At 58.9% G+C, this 17151-nt stretch overlaps 2 protein-coding genes across 2 annotated transcripts; one reads left to right on the top strand and one right to left on the bottom strand.

The window, feature by feature from the left end:
* Window positions 1-1205: 1205 nt before the first annotated feature.
* LOC119847558 (phospholipase A2 inhibitor and Ly6/PLAUR domain-containing protein-like) lies at window positions 1206-5743 on the top strand. Its single transcript, XM_043501891.1, has 3 exons — window positions 1206-1409; window positions 1778-1921; window positions 5013-5743. The coding sequence occupies exons 1-3, from the start codon at window positions 1325-1327 to the stop codon at window positions 5228-5230; spliced, it is 447 nt and encodes a 148-aa protein (XP_043357826.1). The 5' UTR covers window positions 1206-1324; the 3' UTR covers window positions 5231-5743.
* Window positions 5744-13007: 7264 nt separating this feature from the next.
* LOC119848141 (phospholipase A2 inhibitor and Ly6/PLAUR domain-containing protein-like) lies at window positions 13008-16543 on the bottom strand. Its single transcript, XM_038383545.2, has 5 exons — window positions 16495-16543; window positions 15167-15286; window positions 14606-14761; window positions 13926-14069; window positions 13008-13368 (listed from the first exon to the last, which is right to left on the bottom strand). Exons 1-5 carry the CDS (start codon window positions 16541-16543, stop codon window positions 13175-13177), a joined length of 663 nt encoding a protein of 220 aa, XP_038239473.1. The 3' UTR covers window positions 13008-13174.
* Between the last annotated feature and the right edge of the window lie 608 nt (window positions 16544-17151).

Raw genomic sequence — 17151 nt, 5'->3', positions numbered from 1 at the left:
GAAGGCGGATGGATGGATGGATGGATGGCTGGACAGACAGTCATGTAGGGGAATGGATGGATGGGTGTGGGGGGGGAAGGGTGGAGGGTAGGAGGATGGACGGACGGATGGATGGGTGTGTAGGGGGATGGATGGACGGGCGTGCCCTGCACAGCCTTGCAAAGCACAGAGGGAAACTGAGGCATGCCGCGGGATCGTAGAACTAGGAGCTCAGTTCCCACTTTGTCGCATCCCTCTGTACCCCAAAATGCTGCAGATACTGGCCGGTGCACCCTGCTGCTGCTGGCACTGATCCCAGACACTGACTTTAATGGGGGGAGTGAGATCAACCCAGCTAAGGCCACCTCCACAAGCCCTAGACCTGCGGGGACCGGACGGGAAAGGGGGGATGGCGGCACCAGAAATTAAAATGGAAACACTGCTTTATTTCTCTCCTCACCAGATCCTATGTCCTGTTACCAGTGCAGGAAAAATATTGTGAGTAGTTGCCCTGCTCAGGCACAGCCCTGCCCGGCTGGTCACAGCACCTGCCTCAGTGTCTGGGAAGAAAACACACTGGTCAAAGGTGGGTGGCGCTGACTTTCCACCATCGTCTCCGTACCAACCGTTTGCTGGCTGTGGGCGGGGTGGGACGTGCGAGCCGAGGGCTTAGCACACCTGGGCTCCAGACCCCTCTCTGCCAGCCACCCTGTGTGACCTGGGACACACCACTTAGGCCCAGAGCTTCAAAGAGTTAGGTACTGCTGAAGATCTGTGCCTCAGTTTCCCCCATCTGTTATACAGGGGTGACAGCCCTGCCCCATCCCAGAGGGTGGCTGTGTGGATAATACATTAAAGATGATGAAGGGTTCAGATACCATGGTGATGGGTGCCAGATAAGTATTTAGCTAGACATGCTGGGGAGGGTGGTTAACAAGCTCCCCAGGGATGCGGTGTATGCGTCGTCCCTTGGCATCCCCCAGGCCAGGCTGGCTGCCCTCCTGGAAGATGCCTTCATCAAACACACGTGATCGGGCCCCATGTCGGGAGGACTTCTCCAGCCTGGGCTATGCGGCAGGTCAGACTAGATGCTGGAATTGGCCCTTCTGGCCTGGGACACCAGGAAAAGGGGTGAGTTGGCTCCCAGGAATCACCAGCCCTCGGGGCACTGGTTTCATCTGTAAATAATTTTTGTAACTGTTTCGCTTCTAACCAGGAGCGGTGCGAAATACAGGCCTTTCCATCTCCTGTGTATCCTCCGCCACGCCCAGGAACATCTCCCTTTTCTTCGGGAACGGGGTCTTTGTGAAGATTCAATCCCAGACCTGCTCTACGAACGAATGCAATGACAATTTCTCTCCTGTCTGTACGTCTCTGCATCTCTCCCTGCTTGTTCCCAGTGGCACAGGCACTGACTGAGTGTCAAACTGGTTCAGAAAAGGTTCTTTTCTGGAGAAGGGTAGAGTCCCATGTAGCACCTGGTGCCATAGGGGGGATCCTGATCTCAGGGGAGGCAGGTGTGCAGTGCCTGGCACAATGGGGGCCCCCCAGTAGCAGGCTGGGGGGGATCTATGCAGTGCCCAGTGCAATCAGGGCCCCTGCTCTGGGGCAGGGGGCGTACAGCACCCGACAGGGGACCCTGATCTGGAGGGGGGGAGTCTGTGCAGCGCTTGGCACAAAGGGGTCCCTGATCTCAGTTATTGCTGCGCTAGAAATAAGTGGTAACAAAGTAGAGAAGGCACCTGTCCCCAGCCCAGCCCGTCAACCCCCGACAACCCTCTCTCTGGGGGTCTTGCAGGGCCGATCATCAACACCGTCTACACGGGAGGCCGGTGCCCGATCTGCTTTTCCCCGGGTCAGAGCAGCTGTTCCAGCAAGGAGACCCTGCAGTGCGAGGGCCGCGCCAGCCAGTGCATTTCCATCAGCGGGCAGATCTTGGAAGGTGAGCGCATGTCCCGGATTCCTTCCAGCCCCAGCTCTCCAGGCCCATCGGCACTAGGACAAAGGGAGGCCCGGGGCTGGGATTTCCAGTGTGCCAGGCTCCCGCAGCCTCCCGGCAGTGCCCGCTTTAACTGGCTACGCCCTTGGCCCAGCTCTGTGCGAGGCTCAGCCCCAGGTTCCCTATGGGGCCAGAGCCTCCTGTCACACCCTGTGGTTTTGCAAGCGCGTTTGGAGCCACGGTCCCCTGTTCCAAAGCCAGCCGGCTTCCCCCTCTCCCTGTGGACATGGCTCTGACCTGTGTTTAAATCCAAACCCCACTCCGTCCACACACAGAGCCCCCTGCCTGTACCTGCCCCGCCCTGCCAGGCCAACTCAGCCAGGGGAGCCTGCACCCCTACCTGCATGCAGCTGTGGCGGATTAGCCAATGGGACCTCAGGGCCTGTGCCCAGCAGCCTCAGCCAATTGGAGACCCCTGGAAAATGGGCACCCCCGCGTCCCAACCCTGGTCCCTGGCAGAAGTGCCGGGTGGCGGGGGAAGCCCCAGTGCCCGGATCCCAGTTGCAGCTGTGGCCCGGGGATTGGAAGAGCTCTCACCCCCTGCCGCATGGCGGCGGGACAGATCTTTCCTGGTCTTGGGGACGTGGGCGGGGGGGCTGCAATGGGGTGGGTGGACTGGGACAGGGCCACGGGGGAAGGGACAGAACAGGGGTAGGACGGCAGGCAGAAGGGGCAGGCGGCCCCAGGGCCTGCACAGCCCAGCCTTCCCGGCTTCTTGTTGGCCACCATGAGCCTGAAGTAGCAACCGCCGCCGATGGAAGAACAAAAGACGTCCACCATGCGGCGTGTGGCCAGCTGCTCCCCAGGGCCGGGCAGCTGAGCTCTCACCGCTGTGACCTGCCCTGGGGTCCCGGTTGCTGTCGCGTGGATGCCGTCCCTCCCCTTGCCGGATGTTACAAATCAATGCCTGGTTGCTGGGGTTTTCTTCTGTCCAGGGCAGTTACCCGGCTAGGTGGCTGTCACGCTGTCTGGAGCGGCTTGTGACCGTGAGTGCCTATCTCAGGGCGGACTGACAGACACAGGACAGACCCCCCCGAGTAGATGGCGTGTTCTCTGATACGATTTTACCAAGCGAGATTTCCTGGCTCGCTGAAACAGTCTTACCGTGGAGTCACAGCCCCTCCCCTGAGACGCTCCAGTTCTGTCTGGCCACCCAAACAAACTGCACTTATGATCAATGGTCACTTACACCAAAAATCACCCCACAGCAGGTTGCTCCCAGTCACTTATCCCAGCTCTGCTGGTACTTTAGATCTCACATCAAAGGCAACACTGGCAGCCAACTCTGGAGTAAATACCTAAAGGTTTATTAGCTAGTAAAAGTGCTTATAGCAGGTACAATATAAGCCCAGGTGAGTCAGTCTGTAACCCCCAACGGTAGCAGAGACGTTTCAACCTGCCAGGTTCCCAAGTGTCACTCAGGGCTGCCCAGAATAACCCTGGGGAATCGCCATCTTTTCGTCCAGCTATTCCGCCCTGTGAGACGCCAAACCGGCCAGAGATGCAGGATCTTTTCCTGAAGCCAAACTTCCAGCTCCTGCTCACAGAGAACAAGCCGCCAGGGTCCCCACCCACGTGGGCTCTTCCTTCGATGGTGGAGAGCGAGGAACGCACTCTGAGTCTTTACCTGCCCATCCTCACACGCAGTGGCCACTTGCTTTGGAATTAACCCTTCTCTGTTAGTTGCAGGGGAGACATGGTGTAAACATTTGCTTTGACATTGTGGGGGGAGACTCGGGGAGCTTGGCTTGTTTGGCCTAGCCGGGGGAGGGTTGAGGGGAGATATGGTTGCTCTCTGTGGATGTATCAGAGGGATGAGTGCCGGAGAGGGAGAGGAGTTATTTGGGCTCAGCGCCAGTGTGGACACAAGAGCAGATGGATGTGGACTGGGCATCGGGAAGTTTGGACTTGAAATTGGATGAAGGTTTCTAGCCATCGGAGGGGTGAAGTTCTGGAGTGGCCTTCCAGGGGAGGCAGTGGGGGCAGGGGACCTGTCTGGCTTCGGGATTAAACTCGGTGGGTTTGGGGAGGAGATGGTGTGATGGGATGGCATGATTTTGGCAATTGATTGATCTTTGGCTGTTCATGGTAGATAGGCTTAATGGCCTGTGATGGGATGTTGGATGGGGTGGGATCTGAGTTACTACAGAGAATTCTTTTTTGGGTATCTGGCTGGTGAATCTTGCCCATATGCTCAGGGTTTAGCTGATTGCCATATTTGGGGTCGGGAAGGAATTTTCCTCCAGGGCAGATTGGAAGAGGCCCTGGAGGTTTTTCGCCTTCCTCTGTAGCATGGAGCACAGGTCACTTGCTGGAGGATTCTCTACACCTTGAAGTCTTTAAACCATGATTTGAGGACTTCAATAGCTCAGACGTAGGTGAGAGGTTTATCACAGGAGAGAGTGAGTGAGATTCTGTGGCCTGCGTTGTGCAGGAGGTCAGACTAGATGATCATAATGGTCCCTTCTGACCTTAATAATAACTAAGAGGAGGATAAGTGCAAACCATGCAAGTAATTCCCCATTCATTTTCATGAAGTTTCAACGCCAAAGACGCTGTTCTAGCTTCACCATCACTTTGACCGACACTAACTCGCAAGTAAAGTGGCCTGAGGCCCTGACATGAGCTGGAACCTGCCTGCCAGCGTCACAGCGACCAGTTCTTGATACTCCATTCAGAGCAACTCAGACAGGCCCACTGCCTACATCGCTGCCTACATCACTAGGCATTAGCTAATGGGAGTTAAGAACTTGCCTTTTCCCCCCAGGCCCAAGAGAACCCCGCAACTAGCAGTGAGTATCCAGGCAGGCTCAAACCCACAGGCCCCAGGAGGTGACACATGCCCGTTCTGTCTCAACAAGGTGTTGACTCTGACGCCTACTAATTACTATTGGCATCTTGGTGCCACTCAGTGCTAAAGATGCAATGTGGGAGGGGGGGTTCCAGGCTGCAGGTGTGTGTGGGGGCGGTGGTTATGTTGGCTCAGCAGAGCTGGGATGCCCCATGTCTGATCAGCGTCTCTTTCTCTGCACAGATGACATCACGATACCCTTTGCAGCCAGCGGCTGCGCTACCCCAAATGCCTGCGAACTCAAGAAGGGAGAGATTCTAAATTCGGGAGTGTTCACCTACAAAATAACACAGATTGAGTGTTACACGCCCAGCAGTGCTCAACGGATGCTGGGCCCCTTCGTCCTGGGCAGCATCTTGCCCAGTCTGGCTGGGCTCCTGGCAGTGAAATTCCTCTCCTAACACCCCCTCTGTATTACCCCCCCGCCAGGGGGAGCCACCCAACAGCTGAATGATGCCCTCATGGTCCGTGGGTCTCTCTCCTCTCCCCACACCCACCCAAGCCTCAGTTTCCCCATCTATGCCCAAAGGATAATGAAGCTGAACTGCTTTTGCAAAGGTCCAGGGAGTCAGGGCCCCAGGCAAAGCCCATTACAGCCAGATTGGGAGGAGGGGGCGGGTGTGTCTCTGGACAGACTGTGACGTGCTGTGGAACAGTGCTGAGTCTTATTGTATTCCACAGCAGCCCCCGAGAGTCCAGCATGGGGACAACCCAGCAGTCTGGGCTCCCAGCCCCCACTGCTCTATCCCATCAGCCCCCACTCCTCTCCCAGAGCTGGGATAGAACCCAGGAGTCCTGGCTTCCAGCCACCCCGCTCTAACCACTACACACCACTCCCTTCGTAGAGCCAGGGATAGAACCCAGGAGCCCTGACACCCAGCACTCCCTGATTTAACGCTGTGTATTTCCAGAAGTCAAGGCACTGAATAAAGTCGGGTCCTAAACTTAAATTCCCCAGAGTGCGTGTGTGTGTTTGGACAAGTTGCCACACCGCTGCCCGCATCTGCACTGAACCCAGGTGTCCTGGCACACACACCCCCGGTCTCTGGGAGCTGGGATATTGGATTAAGCTCCGCCGAGCTTAATCCAATATCCCAGCCTCAGCTCCCAGAGACTAAAGAGGCGGGGAGGGGGAAGGGGTCTCCTTTGTTCTTTCTCCTCTTTATCCTTCCGTGCAAAGGGCGTCCCTGGGACATTCCCCAGCCTACAGTCTGGACCCATGACTTGCCATGGCCCCTCAGTTCTCCAGCCCAGGGAGATTCACTGTTAGAGCCACCACTCGAGTGCTGCTCACACCCAGCCTCCAGCCCAGGGGTGGGCAAACTACGACCCGGGGGCCGCATCCAGCCCTCCAGATGGTTTAATCCAGCCCTCGAGTCCCCACCGAGGAGTGGGGTCCAGGGCTTACCCCGCTCTGGTGCTCCAGCCAGGGAGTGGGTTGGGGGGCTTGGCCCGCTCCATACTGTTTCCAGAAGCAGCAGCAGGTCCCCCCTCCAGCTCCTATGCGTAGGGACCCCCGCAGTGCCCATTGGCCGGGAACTGTGGCCCATGAGAGCTGCAGGGGCGGCGCCTGTGGACAGGGTGGCGCGCAGAGCCTCGGTGTAGGAGCCAGAGTGCGGACATGCCACAGCTTCGGGGAGCTGCTTGAGGTAAGCGCTGCCCGGAGCCTGCACCCCTGAACCCCACCTGCACCCAAGCCCCCTGCCCAAGCCCTGATCCCCGTCCCTCCGTCTTAACTCCTGGGTCCCAGCCTGGAGCACCCTCCTGCACCCCCAACCCCTCATCCCCAGCCAGAGCCCTCAGCCCCTCACCCCCAATTTCATGAGCAGTCATTGCCTGCCATACAATTTCCATACCCAGTTGTGGCCCTCGGGCCAAAAAGTTTGCCCACCGCTGTTCCAGCCTGTAAATCACTCCCAGTTATATTGCAGCCAGCCCCCTCCCCCACTCCCCGAGAATCACACTGCAGAGCGACACCAGCCAACCCCCCAGACCAGCGAACCCCCCAACCCAGAACTCCCAGTGTCCTCCTGGCCAACACAAGCTCCTAGAAAGTCCATTGCTGATTCCTTGAAAGGAGGCGTTAGGATCCTGTCAGCCCAAGGGAAGGTCCCAGACACACCATGGTTTAGATCAAACACTGAGAACCAGGGAAGGGCAGGTGCTAAGTGATTACAAGCCATAAAAGGCAGAAATGGTCCATGTGAGGGGAGTGACAGCGCCTCCCTCTGGTCAGATGTGGCACAGCCCCATGGTTCACGTAGCCCAATCGGGGCAGGGGGGATCCCAGGCCTGCCCACTCCTCTGACGGGCCGGCTCAGTGCCCTCCAACTAAATACACGGGATCAGAGGACCTCCCACCCTGCCAGAGCCCTGAGCACCTCCCTACCTCCCCCCAGGGCTCTGCGTCCCTGAACCTTTGCGGCTTGCAGCCAGCTGCTCCCTCCTCTCTGGCAGCTGCAGCTGCTCTGCCCCATGGCTTCCCAGCCCCTTTATTCCTCCCAGCTGTGGTTAGCAGGGCACGCTTTAACCCTTCAGTCTCTGGGACACCATGGGGTGCATATGCCCCAAGATAGGTACAAAGAAATCAAAGCTCAAAGGCAAGCGACGCTCCCTTCACAAGCTAAGTGAGTTCAAAGCAAAGGTTCCTGGCTCCCAGCCCCCACCCGTTGCACCCCCATTCCCCTTTCAAACCCGGGAAATGAACCCAAGAGTCCTGGCAGGAATCTCAGCGCTGACGGGAAGGGGAACATTTCCAAGAAGGATTACATGTGGACAGGGGTGGTGCTCCACATCGGGATGACCCCAAGCCCGGGCGAGAGCTGGAGGAGGAACGAGAAGAAGGAAGGACAGACGGACTCAGACCTGCTGGCCAGGCCCCTAGCGTGGGCTGTGGGAGTCCCAGGCTCCGATCCCTGCTCTCCCCGAGTCAGCTGGGAGATGTGGCCCCGGGATTTCCTCTTGCTGGTTTTACCCACAAATTCCATCCTGACCCCAGAATCCGCCATCGACAGCGGCACGTTCCCCAGCTGAATTCCTGCCCCCACCACCTGGCTCCCTGTGCCTGGGGACGGATGGGACCCACCTGAGGCCAGGAGAACGGACAGCAGGCAAAGGGGCAGAGCCACCCACACGGTGCCCGGGGATTTGCTGCAGTGAGCAGAATAGCAACAAAGCATCTGGTTGTGGTTTTATCACACAGGTTGGCAAATACCTGCCCCCTGAGGGACCAGCTGGGGCTGCCCCATGACATCCTGATGGGCCCGGAGATGGCAGATTTCACAGCCCTGCATGTGACACTGGCTGATGAGGTGATGCCAATATGTACTGAGACCAATTCACTTGTGCATTAGTGGAGATCAGTGGTTCTCAGCCACGGGTCCGTGTACCCTGCAGGAACGCACAGGTCTTCCAGGGGTCCATCAGCTCATCTAGATATTAGCCTCCTTTTACAACAGGCCACATTAAAGGCACTAGTGAAGTCAGTACGAGCTAAAATGTCGACCCCTTGTTCATATTGCTCTATATCGACACTAAAATTCAAGTACAATATTTATAGTGCATTCCAGCCGAGTTATTTTATAATGGTGGAAATGAGAAAGGAAGCAGTTTGTCAGCAGCAGTATGGCCGTGACACTGTGCATTTTTATGGCTGGTTTTGTGAGCAAGTAGCTTTTAAGTGAGGGGAAACTTGGGGTACCCAAGACATATCAGACTCCCACAAGGGGTACAGCTGTCTGGAAAGGTTGAGAGTCACTGGCCTAGATCAAAGGCTTGGCGAAGGGAGAACAGTGTGTTTGGAGTTTCGATTTCATGAAAACCAATGAGCCATCGTATGGCTTTCCTTTCCCCATCTGCTGTTATAACGGAATAAGAAACATTCACCCTGAGCACAGCCCTGGGACTCAGTGACCCAGCAAAGACGCCCAGGGATGCTAATGAAGAACTTTAGCACCAGAAAAGTGTCGACTTCAACTCTCTTCTTCCGAATTTGTTTGGTGATCATTAACCCTTGCCACTGATGGCTTCACACCTCCATCATGCATGCAAAAACTCTGGGCTGGCTGAAGAGATCCCATGATCCTTAGTTAGTCTCTAAGGTGCCACAAGTACTCCTTTTCTTTTCATGATCCTTAACTCTTTCCTGTCCAGAGCTTGGGAGAGTTTCAATTCAGTAAGTGAACATAATTTTTTAATTGAAGAAAGAAAGAAAACGAATTGGTCCACTTGTTTTTTTTTTTCAGAGCTTTCCTCTGGAAACATCACTTCAGCCTCCAAATGCCTTCTCTCTGCCTTTGCCAGAGTCCCAGGTGGGAGGAAGGGAACATTATCCCTGTCACGGAGTCCCCAGGTGATGCTCTGGAGCTGCTCCCTACGAAGCCAGGCAGGACTCTGGGGAAGTCTCCTCTCTGGGCGCAGCCTGTCTGCAGGACACACAGATCACCCGGCTCCCCGCTTCCTGGGTCTGACCTTGGAGCATCCAGCATCCTCTGCCCCCCGTGCGCTTCTCACAGCGAGTCCGCCCAGGTGGGGTCCTGGGGGGGCCAGAGTGTCCTGCCCCCCCAACTCCGCAATCAGACGGGACTCTCAGCCAGCTGGTAAAACAGAAGGTTTATTAGACGACAGGAACATGGTCTAACACAGAGCTTGGAGGTGCAGAGAATAGGAGCCCTCAGCTGGGTCCATTTTGGGGGGCAGTGAGCCAGACAACCACGTCTGCACTTCACTCCATGTCCCCAGCCAGCCCCAAACTGAAACTCTCTCCAGCCCCCCCTCCTCTGGGCCTTGTCCCTTTCCCAGGCCAGGAGGGCACCTGATTCCTTTGTTCTCCAACCCTTTAGCTCTCACCTTGCAGGGGGGAAGGGCCCAGGCCATCAGGTGCCAGGAAACAGGGTGTCGGCCATTCTCTGTGTCCAGACCCCTGCACACACCTGCCCTCTAGGGCTCTGCAAGGATCATACACCCTTATCCCACCACCTAGATACTTAAGAATTGCATAGGGGAAACTGAGGCACCCCCACAATATTCAGAGGAGACATTAAGAACAGTCCTGCTTCGTCACATCCCCCATCTTATAAACAGGAAAACTGAGGCACAAAGAGGTGGTGTCAGACTCAGAGCCACGAATACAACCAAGGAGTCAGATTTCAGAGTAACAGCCATGTTATAACAAGAATTATAACATTCAAAAACCAGTCGGAGAACACTTCAATCTCTACGGTCACACGATTACAGACCTGAGAGTGGCTATCCTTCAACAAAAAACCTTCAAAAACAGACTCCAACGAGAGACTGCTGAATTGGAATTAATTTGCAAACTGGATACAATTAACTTAGGCTTGAATAGAGACTGGGAGTAGATGGGTCATTACATAAAGTAAAATTATTTCCCCATGTTATTTCTCCCCCCACCCCACCCCCCACTGTTCCTCAGACGTTCTTGTTAACTGCTGGAAATGGCCCACCTTGCTTGTTACCATGAAAGCTTTTCCTCCTTCCCCACCCCCCACCCCCGCTGGTGATGGCTCATCTTAAGTGATCACTCTCCTTACAGCGTGTATGATAAACCCGTTGGTTCATGTTCTCTGTGTGTGTATATAAATCTCCCCTCTGTTTTTTCCACCGAATGCATCCGCTGAAGTGAGCTGTAGCTCACGAAAGCTTATGCTCAAATAAATTTTTTAGTCTCTAAGGTGCCACAAGTACTCCTTTTCTTTTTTACAAGTACTCCTGTTCTTTTAACCAAGGAGTCCACTTGCTGCTGCCTTCCAGCCCATTCTAGACCCACCCCGTCCCTGACCTGGGGATAGAACCCAGGAGTCCTGCCTCCCAGAAATGAGACCATGTGAGTCAGTGCGATGGTGCAAAAGTGTCTCCTCCTGGCCAAGCACGCTGCAGTCCCAGCTCACCCAGCTCAGCGCGGCCCTCACGCTAGTCCCTGTGCCCAGGATCTGCAAAACCCTCTCTGCTGCTCGGCCCTTTTCTCCCTGCACTCGCTGGGCCAGCATGGGGTACATACATCCCAGAAGAGACTCCCCACTCCCTCCCAGAGGCGGGCAATGAACCCAGGGGTCCTGGCAAGAATCTCAGCGCTGGGGCAGGGGAACATTTCCAAGCAGGATTACAAGGGTGGGGGACGGTTTTCCTGGCTCCTGAGAATTTTCTGTGATTTCCAAACATTTCCTGCTCCTCATCAGGATGACCCCAAGCCCCGTCAGAAGTGAAGGAGGATCGAGGTGGAGGAAGAAAGACGGACTCAGACCCTAACCCAACACCGCATTCTGACCCACAGCCCGCTGGCCAGGCCCCTCGCATGGGCTGTGGGAGTCCCAGGCTCCAATCCCCGCTCTCCCCGAGTCAGCCGGGGGATGTGGCACCAGGTTTTCCTCTCGCTGGTGTTAGCCACAAATTCCATCCTGACCCCAGCATCCGCCTTTGGCAGTGGCACATTCCCCGGGGGAATTCCTCCCACCCCGGCGCCCGGCTCCCTTCTCAGCCTCTCCCCCAAGTCCCCACATCTTATCCACCTGTCCCCCAGGCCCCCCCAGGGGCGGCAAGTTATATGGGCCTGTGGTGCCCAGGCTCCAGGAATATTCAGGGCCTGGGGACCCAGCTCCACCAATGTTCGGGGCCAGGTCTCCGCCCCTTTCCTGCCTGCTGCCCTGACACTCCTCCCTTGGAGTGTCTCCGGGCCCCACCTGCCGGGGAGAGCTGGGGAGTGTCTCCACGCGCTGCTCCCAACCTGAGTGCCGACTCCGCAGCTCCCATTGGCTGGGAATTGCAGCCAATGGGAGCAGCGGGGACATTGCCTGCGGGCAGCAGCACACAGAGACCCCGCAGGCCCCTTGACTAGTAGCCGCTGCCAGAGGGGTGTGCATGTCGCTTTTGGGAGCCGCTGGAGGTTGTCGCCACACCCCTCAGCCTCTCCCTCATGCCAACCACCTGCCCTGGCCCAGAGCCTGCCCCCCGCACCCCTTCCCTCACTCCAACCCTCTGCCCCAGCCCAGAGCCTGCCCCCCGCACTCCCTCCGACACCTAAACGCCCTTCCAAAAACCGACCTCTCACCCCTCCTGCACCTAAATGTAAGGGGACTGTTGCCCCCTTACTAACATTCAGTTGGGGAGAAGGGATTGGTAACCCCGACAGGGCAGGGGCGACGCTGGGAAGAAGGGTCCTGCCACCTAGAGCCTGTGGCCACCCCCAGAGCGAGTGTCCAGCCCACAGCATCCCTGCAGCCCAGCCAGGGCCGGAGCAGGAGGCCTGGGGCTTACAAGGAGCAGACTGTGAACTGCCCTGACCTTCCAGAGACACGGTTTGTGATGTTCCCTGCCACCGAGCGGGGTGATGGGTTTCCTTTAACCTTCCCATTTCCCTTGACTCTTTTTAACATTAATTGTCGATTAAATAACTTGCATTTGCTTTAACTTGTATGTAATGGTCAGTGGGTGAGAAGTGCCCAGTGCAGAGAGAGCCCCTCGGAGTGGTGACACCCTAGCCCCTGTCCTAGGTGACCACAGCTGGGTTGGGGGACGAGCCCCCCAGGAATCCTGGGCCCTGCCTTGTCGGGGTTACGAGGACTCTGCCAGGCGAGAGAGGGGAAGGGGAGTCCTCGAGGGCAGGGAGGCCATTGGGTAAAGGAATTGGGAGCGAGGACTCAGATCCTTTCGCTAGCCCACTTCACCGGGGTCGTACAGAAGCCAGGAAAGTTCCCCACAAGAGCGGGACTATTCCCCCGCTTACACAAACACAAACTTGTTCATATTTGTAACTTTATTATATAAAACTCTGCAACTGCATTATTGGCTCAAAATGGCCATTCCCAGTGCGTGAGCTGGATTGGTGAGAAGAGAATGAAACCGGAAAATCAATCCGGATCCCGGATCAGAAAGAAACTCCTGCAAGCAGTGGGTTAGCAATCACTGCCAGCGAACAGACACAGGGCCTGTCCCCTCTAGGGGGTGCTGGCTCCATCCAGCCCCAAGGCAGGACTGGCTGGCTCAGGGGATGCGGGCATGGGGCCTGTCCCCGCTAGGGGGCTCCAGCCCCGATCCAACCCAGGGAAGAGGACACAGAATTGGGCCGTGGGAACTACCGTGTCGGGGGAGGGATGATGGGGGGGAGCGCTGGGGCAGGTGAGGAGGGGCGTAGCTCCATCCACAGGTTGCATTTAAGGGGGCAGCACCCAGCTTTGGGGGTGTGATGGGGGGCAGTGCCAGGCTGGGGGGAGGATAACCGGGAGCCACAGCCAGGGAATGGGCTACTTCCCAGACCTATGCGGGGGGGAGGTCAATCGGGGGGGAGCTCCCCACCAAAGGAGGGGCACTGCACTGAGGGGACGATACACTCAGGGGCGCAGCGCCCAGAGGAGCAGCCCCCCGAGGCCAAGGAGGGGCAGCCTCCCCCAGGGCAGGCCCCCCGCGCTGCACAGGTTGGTCTTGAGCACGGCCTGGCGCTGGGGGGCGAACAGGGCCATGGCGCCCACGTCACACAGGCTGCGGGTGGCACAGCCCATGAAGGCCACGCGGAGACCCTCGAACCCTGGGGGGAGGGGAGAGAGTTAGGGGTGAAAGAGACCCCCAACACAGCCCCCCAATCGCCCCTTGGGCACTACCCCCTAATGCAGCCCCCCAACCGCCCTATGGACACCAGCCCCCCACACAGCCCCCCAACCACGCTCTGGGGACCAACCCTCCCACACAGTCCCCCAACCGCCGCATGGATACCAGCCCCCCACACCGCCCCCCAACCGCCGCATGGGTACCAGCCCCCCACTCAGTTCCCAACCACCCCTTGGGCACCACCCCCCATGTGCACCTTCCCCCCCATGCAGCCTCCAACTGCTCCATGAGCACCAGCCCCCCACCTGCCCTTTGGAAATCAGCCCCCCAACTATCCCATGGGCACCAGCGCCCCACACAACCCCGCAACTACCCCTTGGGCACCAGCCCCCCATGTGCACCAGCCCACCAACCATCCCATGGGCAACAGACCCGCAGCCACGCCATGGCCATGACCCCTCATAGGCACAAGAGCCCCCCAAACACACACGACTGAACCTCAACTCCCCTCCCCCAGCAGAGTGCCCGCCCCGGTACCTGCGCCAGCGGTGGCTGCGAATTGGATGCACTGAGTCTGCAGGCCTGTGCAGTTCAGCACCTCACTGGGCACGCAGACATCCGAACCCCGGGCAAAGCACGAGCGGCACTGCAGCCCGTTGGGCACCGCAGAGCTGGGCTGCACTGTGGGAAGGAGACACAACAAGGGGTGAGACAGAGCTGGAGATGGAACCCAGGCATCCTGGCTCCCGGCCCCCCCCAACCACAGACCCCACTCCCCTGCCAGAGCCAGGAATAGAACCCAGGAGTCCTGGCTCCCACCTCCCAGCCCCACTCTGACGATGAGGCCCCATTCCCTGCCCAGAGTTGGGGATGGAACCCACAAATCTTGGCTCCCAGCCTTCCCCTCGCTCTAACCACTAACCCCCACTCCCCTCCCCAAGCCGGGGAGAGAACCCAGGAGTCCTGGCTCCCAGCCCACTCTGCTCTGAGCCACTAGACCCCTACTCCCCTCCCAGAGCCGGGGCAAGAACCCAGGAGTCCTGGCTCCGAGCCCCCCATCTCTAACCACCAGACCCCACTCCCCTCTGACAGCTGGAGAGAAAACCCAGGAGTCCTGACTCCCAGCCTCCCTCTCGCGCTAACCACCAGCCCTCACTCCCCTCCCAGAGCTGGGGCGAGAACCCAGGTGTCCTGGCGCTGCCCAGGAGACTCCCTACCGGTGATCTCGGGCAGGTTGCAGCGGTCCGCCCGGCAGCAAGTTGAGTTCCAGCGCAGACGGTAGGCGCCAGCCGTCAGCCCGTAGAACTGGTTGCAAAGCCGGTCGTCTGAGTTGCATTTCTTCTCATACATGGTCTTCTCCTTGTCCTCGTCCCCTGGAAGGACATGGCAGGCACCGGGGGTGAGGCGAGGGGTACAGGGATCGTGCAAGCCCTGATTTGTGGGGAGAATTCCCCTGGGATGGAGCAGTCAAGAGGCTAGGCCACACGCGGTGTTTGTACCCGCACCCCCCTCAGTCTACCTATGGCATTGGGGGGGCACTGCTGGGGGGAAGCTCGCAGCACTGGGGTGGGCGGGCACTGCTGGGGAGGTGTCCACAATGTCAAACGGGGCACTGCTGGAGGGAAGCTCGCAGCAGCCGGGGGGCACGGCTGACGGGAAACTTGGAGTGCTGGGGGGCACTGCTGTCAGGGGAGGCCTGCAGCTCCAGGGGGCATTGGTGGGGGGAAGCTCGCAGCGCTGCTGTCCCCACTCCCCCAGCCCCACAGGCCAGGCCCTACCGTGCTCCTCGACGCAGGCGATGGTGATGCAGCTGTTGACGGTGCCCGGGCAGGTGGCCTGGTCCGTGGTGCAGTTGTAGCCCTCCGAGCTGGTGCAGTTATAGCAGGAGATGGCGCTCCCTAGGCACAGGGGAGGGAAGCGCAGTCAGAGGCCCTCCAACGGGCCCATCTCACCGGGCATCCCGCCTCCGGGCCCCCCCACCCCCCAGATCGGCCCCAGGGGCCCATCAACCTGCCTGTGTTGGGGAAATTCTATCCTGCCCCCATGGACACAGTGGCCCTGCAGCCAGGGGAACGAATCACTTGTTCAGCCTGTATCGCTGCATGCCTTCTCACCGACGGATGGCCCCAGAATGAACCCAGGAGTCCTGGCTCCCAGCCCCCCCACCCTAACCACTAGACCCCACTCCCCTCCCAGACCTGGGGAGAGAACCCAGGAGTCCTGGCTCCCAGCCCCCCTGCTCTGACCACTAGACCCCACTCCCCTCCCAGACCTGGGGATCTGTTAGACATTAAATAACCAAAATTCACTGGGTGAAGTGGCAACAGGATCCATCCTCTCCCCTGCCCATACCTATCCCCACGCAACCCCTCCCCCCAGTAGGTAGCTAGAGGAGGTATCTGTGGGGCTAGCTAGATCATGTGTATGGGGATAGATGGGGGATAGATAGTGAGTGTCTATGACGATCTGACAATGGGTACAGGGGTGTTCTGGGGTGCACGGACTGAGTAGCGGGGAGGGGAGGGGTGTCCATGGGGCTTGGTACAGTGGTGCCCTGGGGGCTGGGTACAGGGGGTGGCCCTGGGGGATGGGTGCAGGGGTACAAGGTGCCCCAGGGCTGGGCACAGGGGGGCTCGGGGGCTGGGGGGCTGGGTATAGGGGGAGCCTGGGGCTAGGTACAGGGGTTCCTGGGGGCTGGGGGATGAGTACAGGGGTGCCCCATGGCTGGGGAATGGGGGGTGTCCATGAGTGCTGGATACAGGGGTGCCCCGGGGCTGGGCTGGGGCTGGGTCCAGGGATTCCTGGGGGCTGGGCATTGGCAAGTGTCCCTGGGGCTGGGGACAGGGGTTCCCTGGGGCTGGGGACTGGGTACAGGGGTGCCCGATGGCTGTGGATTGGGGGGTGTTCTGAGGGCTGGGTAATGGGAGGGTGTCTATGGGTGCTGGATACAGGGGTGCCCTGGGGGCAGGGGACAGGAGTGCCCTGGGACTGGGGGAGGGGACAGGGGTGTCCCTGGGGCAGGGGACAGGGGTTCCTGGGGGCTGAGGTGTCCCTGGGGCAGGAGACAGGGGTGCCCTGGAGTGTGCACGGCCCCCCAGTCACTCACCTGTGCCCAGCAGTGCAACCAGCACGCAGAGGCTCGGCAACTCCCCCATGCTGTCTCGCAGGCTCGGGCCGGCTGTGGGGCCAGCACTGCCTCTGGGGGCTGTTATAGAGCTGGGCTGGGCCGGCAGACCCAGGGGCGGCCCCGGGCTGGGCTGGGCTTGGTTGGAAAACTCCTGGGGCCCGGCTCTACCTGTTCCCCCCCCCGCCCCCGGTGCAATTCAATCCCCCAGCCCCACCACAGGAATGTACTCAACCTCCACAGGTCTGAGAGGCCGGTGGCACTGCTGGGGGAAAGTTCGCAGCACTTAGGGGTATTTCTGTAGGGAAGATCAGTGGAGGAGTGGGGTCTAGTGGTTTGGGGGGGGCTGGGAGGCAGGACTCCTGGGTTCTCTCCCCGGCTCTGGGAGGGGAGTGGGATCTAGTGGCTTGTGGGGGGCCTGGGAGCCAGGACTCCTGGGTTCTCTCCCCGGCTCTGGGAGGGGAGTGGGATCTAGTGGCTTGTGGGGGGCCTGGGAGCCAGGACTCCTGGGTTCTCTCCCCGGCTCTTGGAGGGGAGTGGGGTCTCATGGGTTAGAGCAGCGGTAGGCTGGGCAGTGGCACTGGCTGCACCCAGGGCTAGGTGTGAACAGAGACATACTGGCTGCCCCTCGCTGCGTGG

This window comes from Dermochelys coriacea, chromosome 24 (assembly GCF_009764565.3).
Source record: "Dermochelys coriacea isolate rDerCor1 chromosome 24, rDerCor1.pri.v4, whole genome shotgun sequence".
In the NCBI taxonomy this organism is placed as follows: domain Eukaryota; kingdom Metazoa; phylum Chordata; order Testudines; family Dermochelyidae; genus Dermochelys; species Dermochelys coriacea.
This window is presented reverse-complemented; position numbering and strand designations above follow the sequence as displayed.

Bases quoted from the DNA above. Each gene is read 5' to 3' on its own strand.
- LOC119847558 (XM_043501891.1), top strand. From the start codon at position 1,325: ATGACAATTTCTCTCCTGTCTGTACGTCTCTGCATCTCTCCCTGCTTG. The intron at 1,410-1,777 runs GTTCAGAAAAGG...GGGGTCTTGCAG, and splicing joins ACTGACTGAGTGTCAAACTG to GGCCGATCATCAACACCGTC. The intron at 1,922-5,012 runs GTGAGCGCATGT...TTCTCTGCACAG, and splicing joins CAGCGGGCAGATCTTGGAAG to ATGACATCACGATACCCTTT.
- LOC119848141 (XM_038383545.2), bottom strand. From the start codon at position 16,543: ATGGGGGAGTTGCCGAGCCTCTGCGTGCTGGTTGCACTGCTGGGCACA. The intron at 15,287-16,494 runs GTGAGTGACTGG...CCCTGTGCCTAG, and splicing joins GGTTGCACTGCTGGGCACAG to GGAGCGCCATCTCCTGCTAT. The intron at 14,762-15,166 runs GTAGGGCCTGGC...ATGTCCTTCCAG, and splicing joins CGCCTGCGTCGAGGAGCACG to GGGACGAGGACAAGGAGAAG.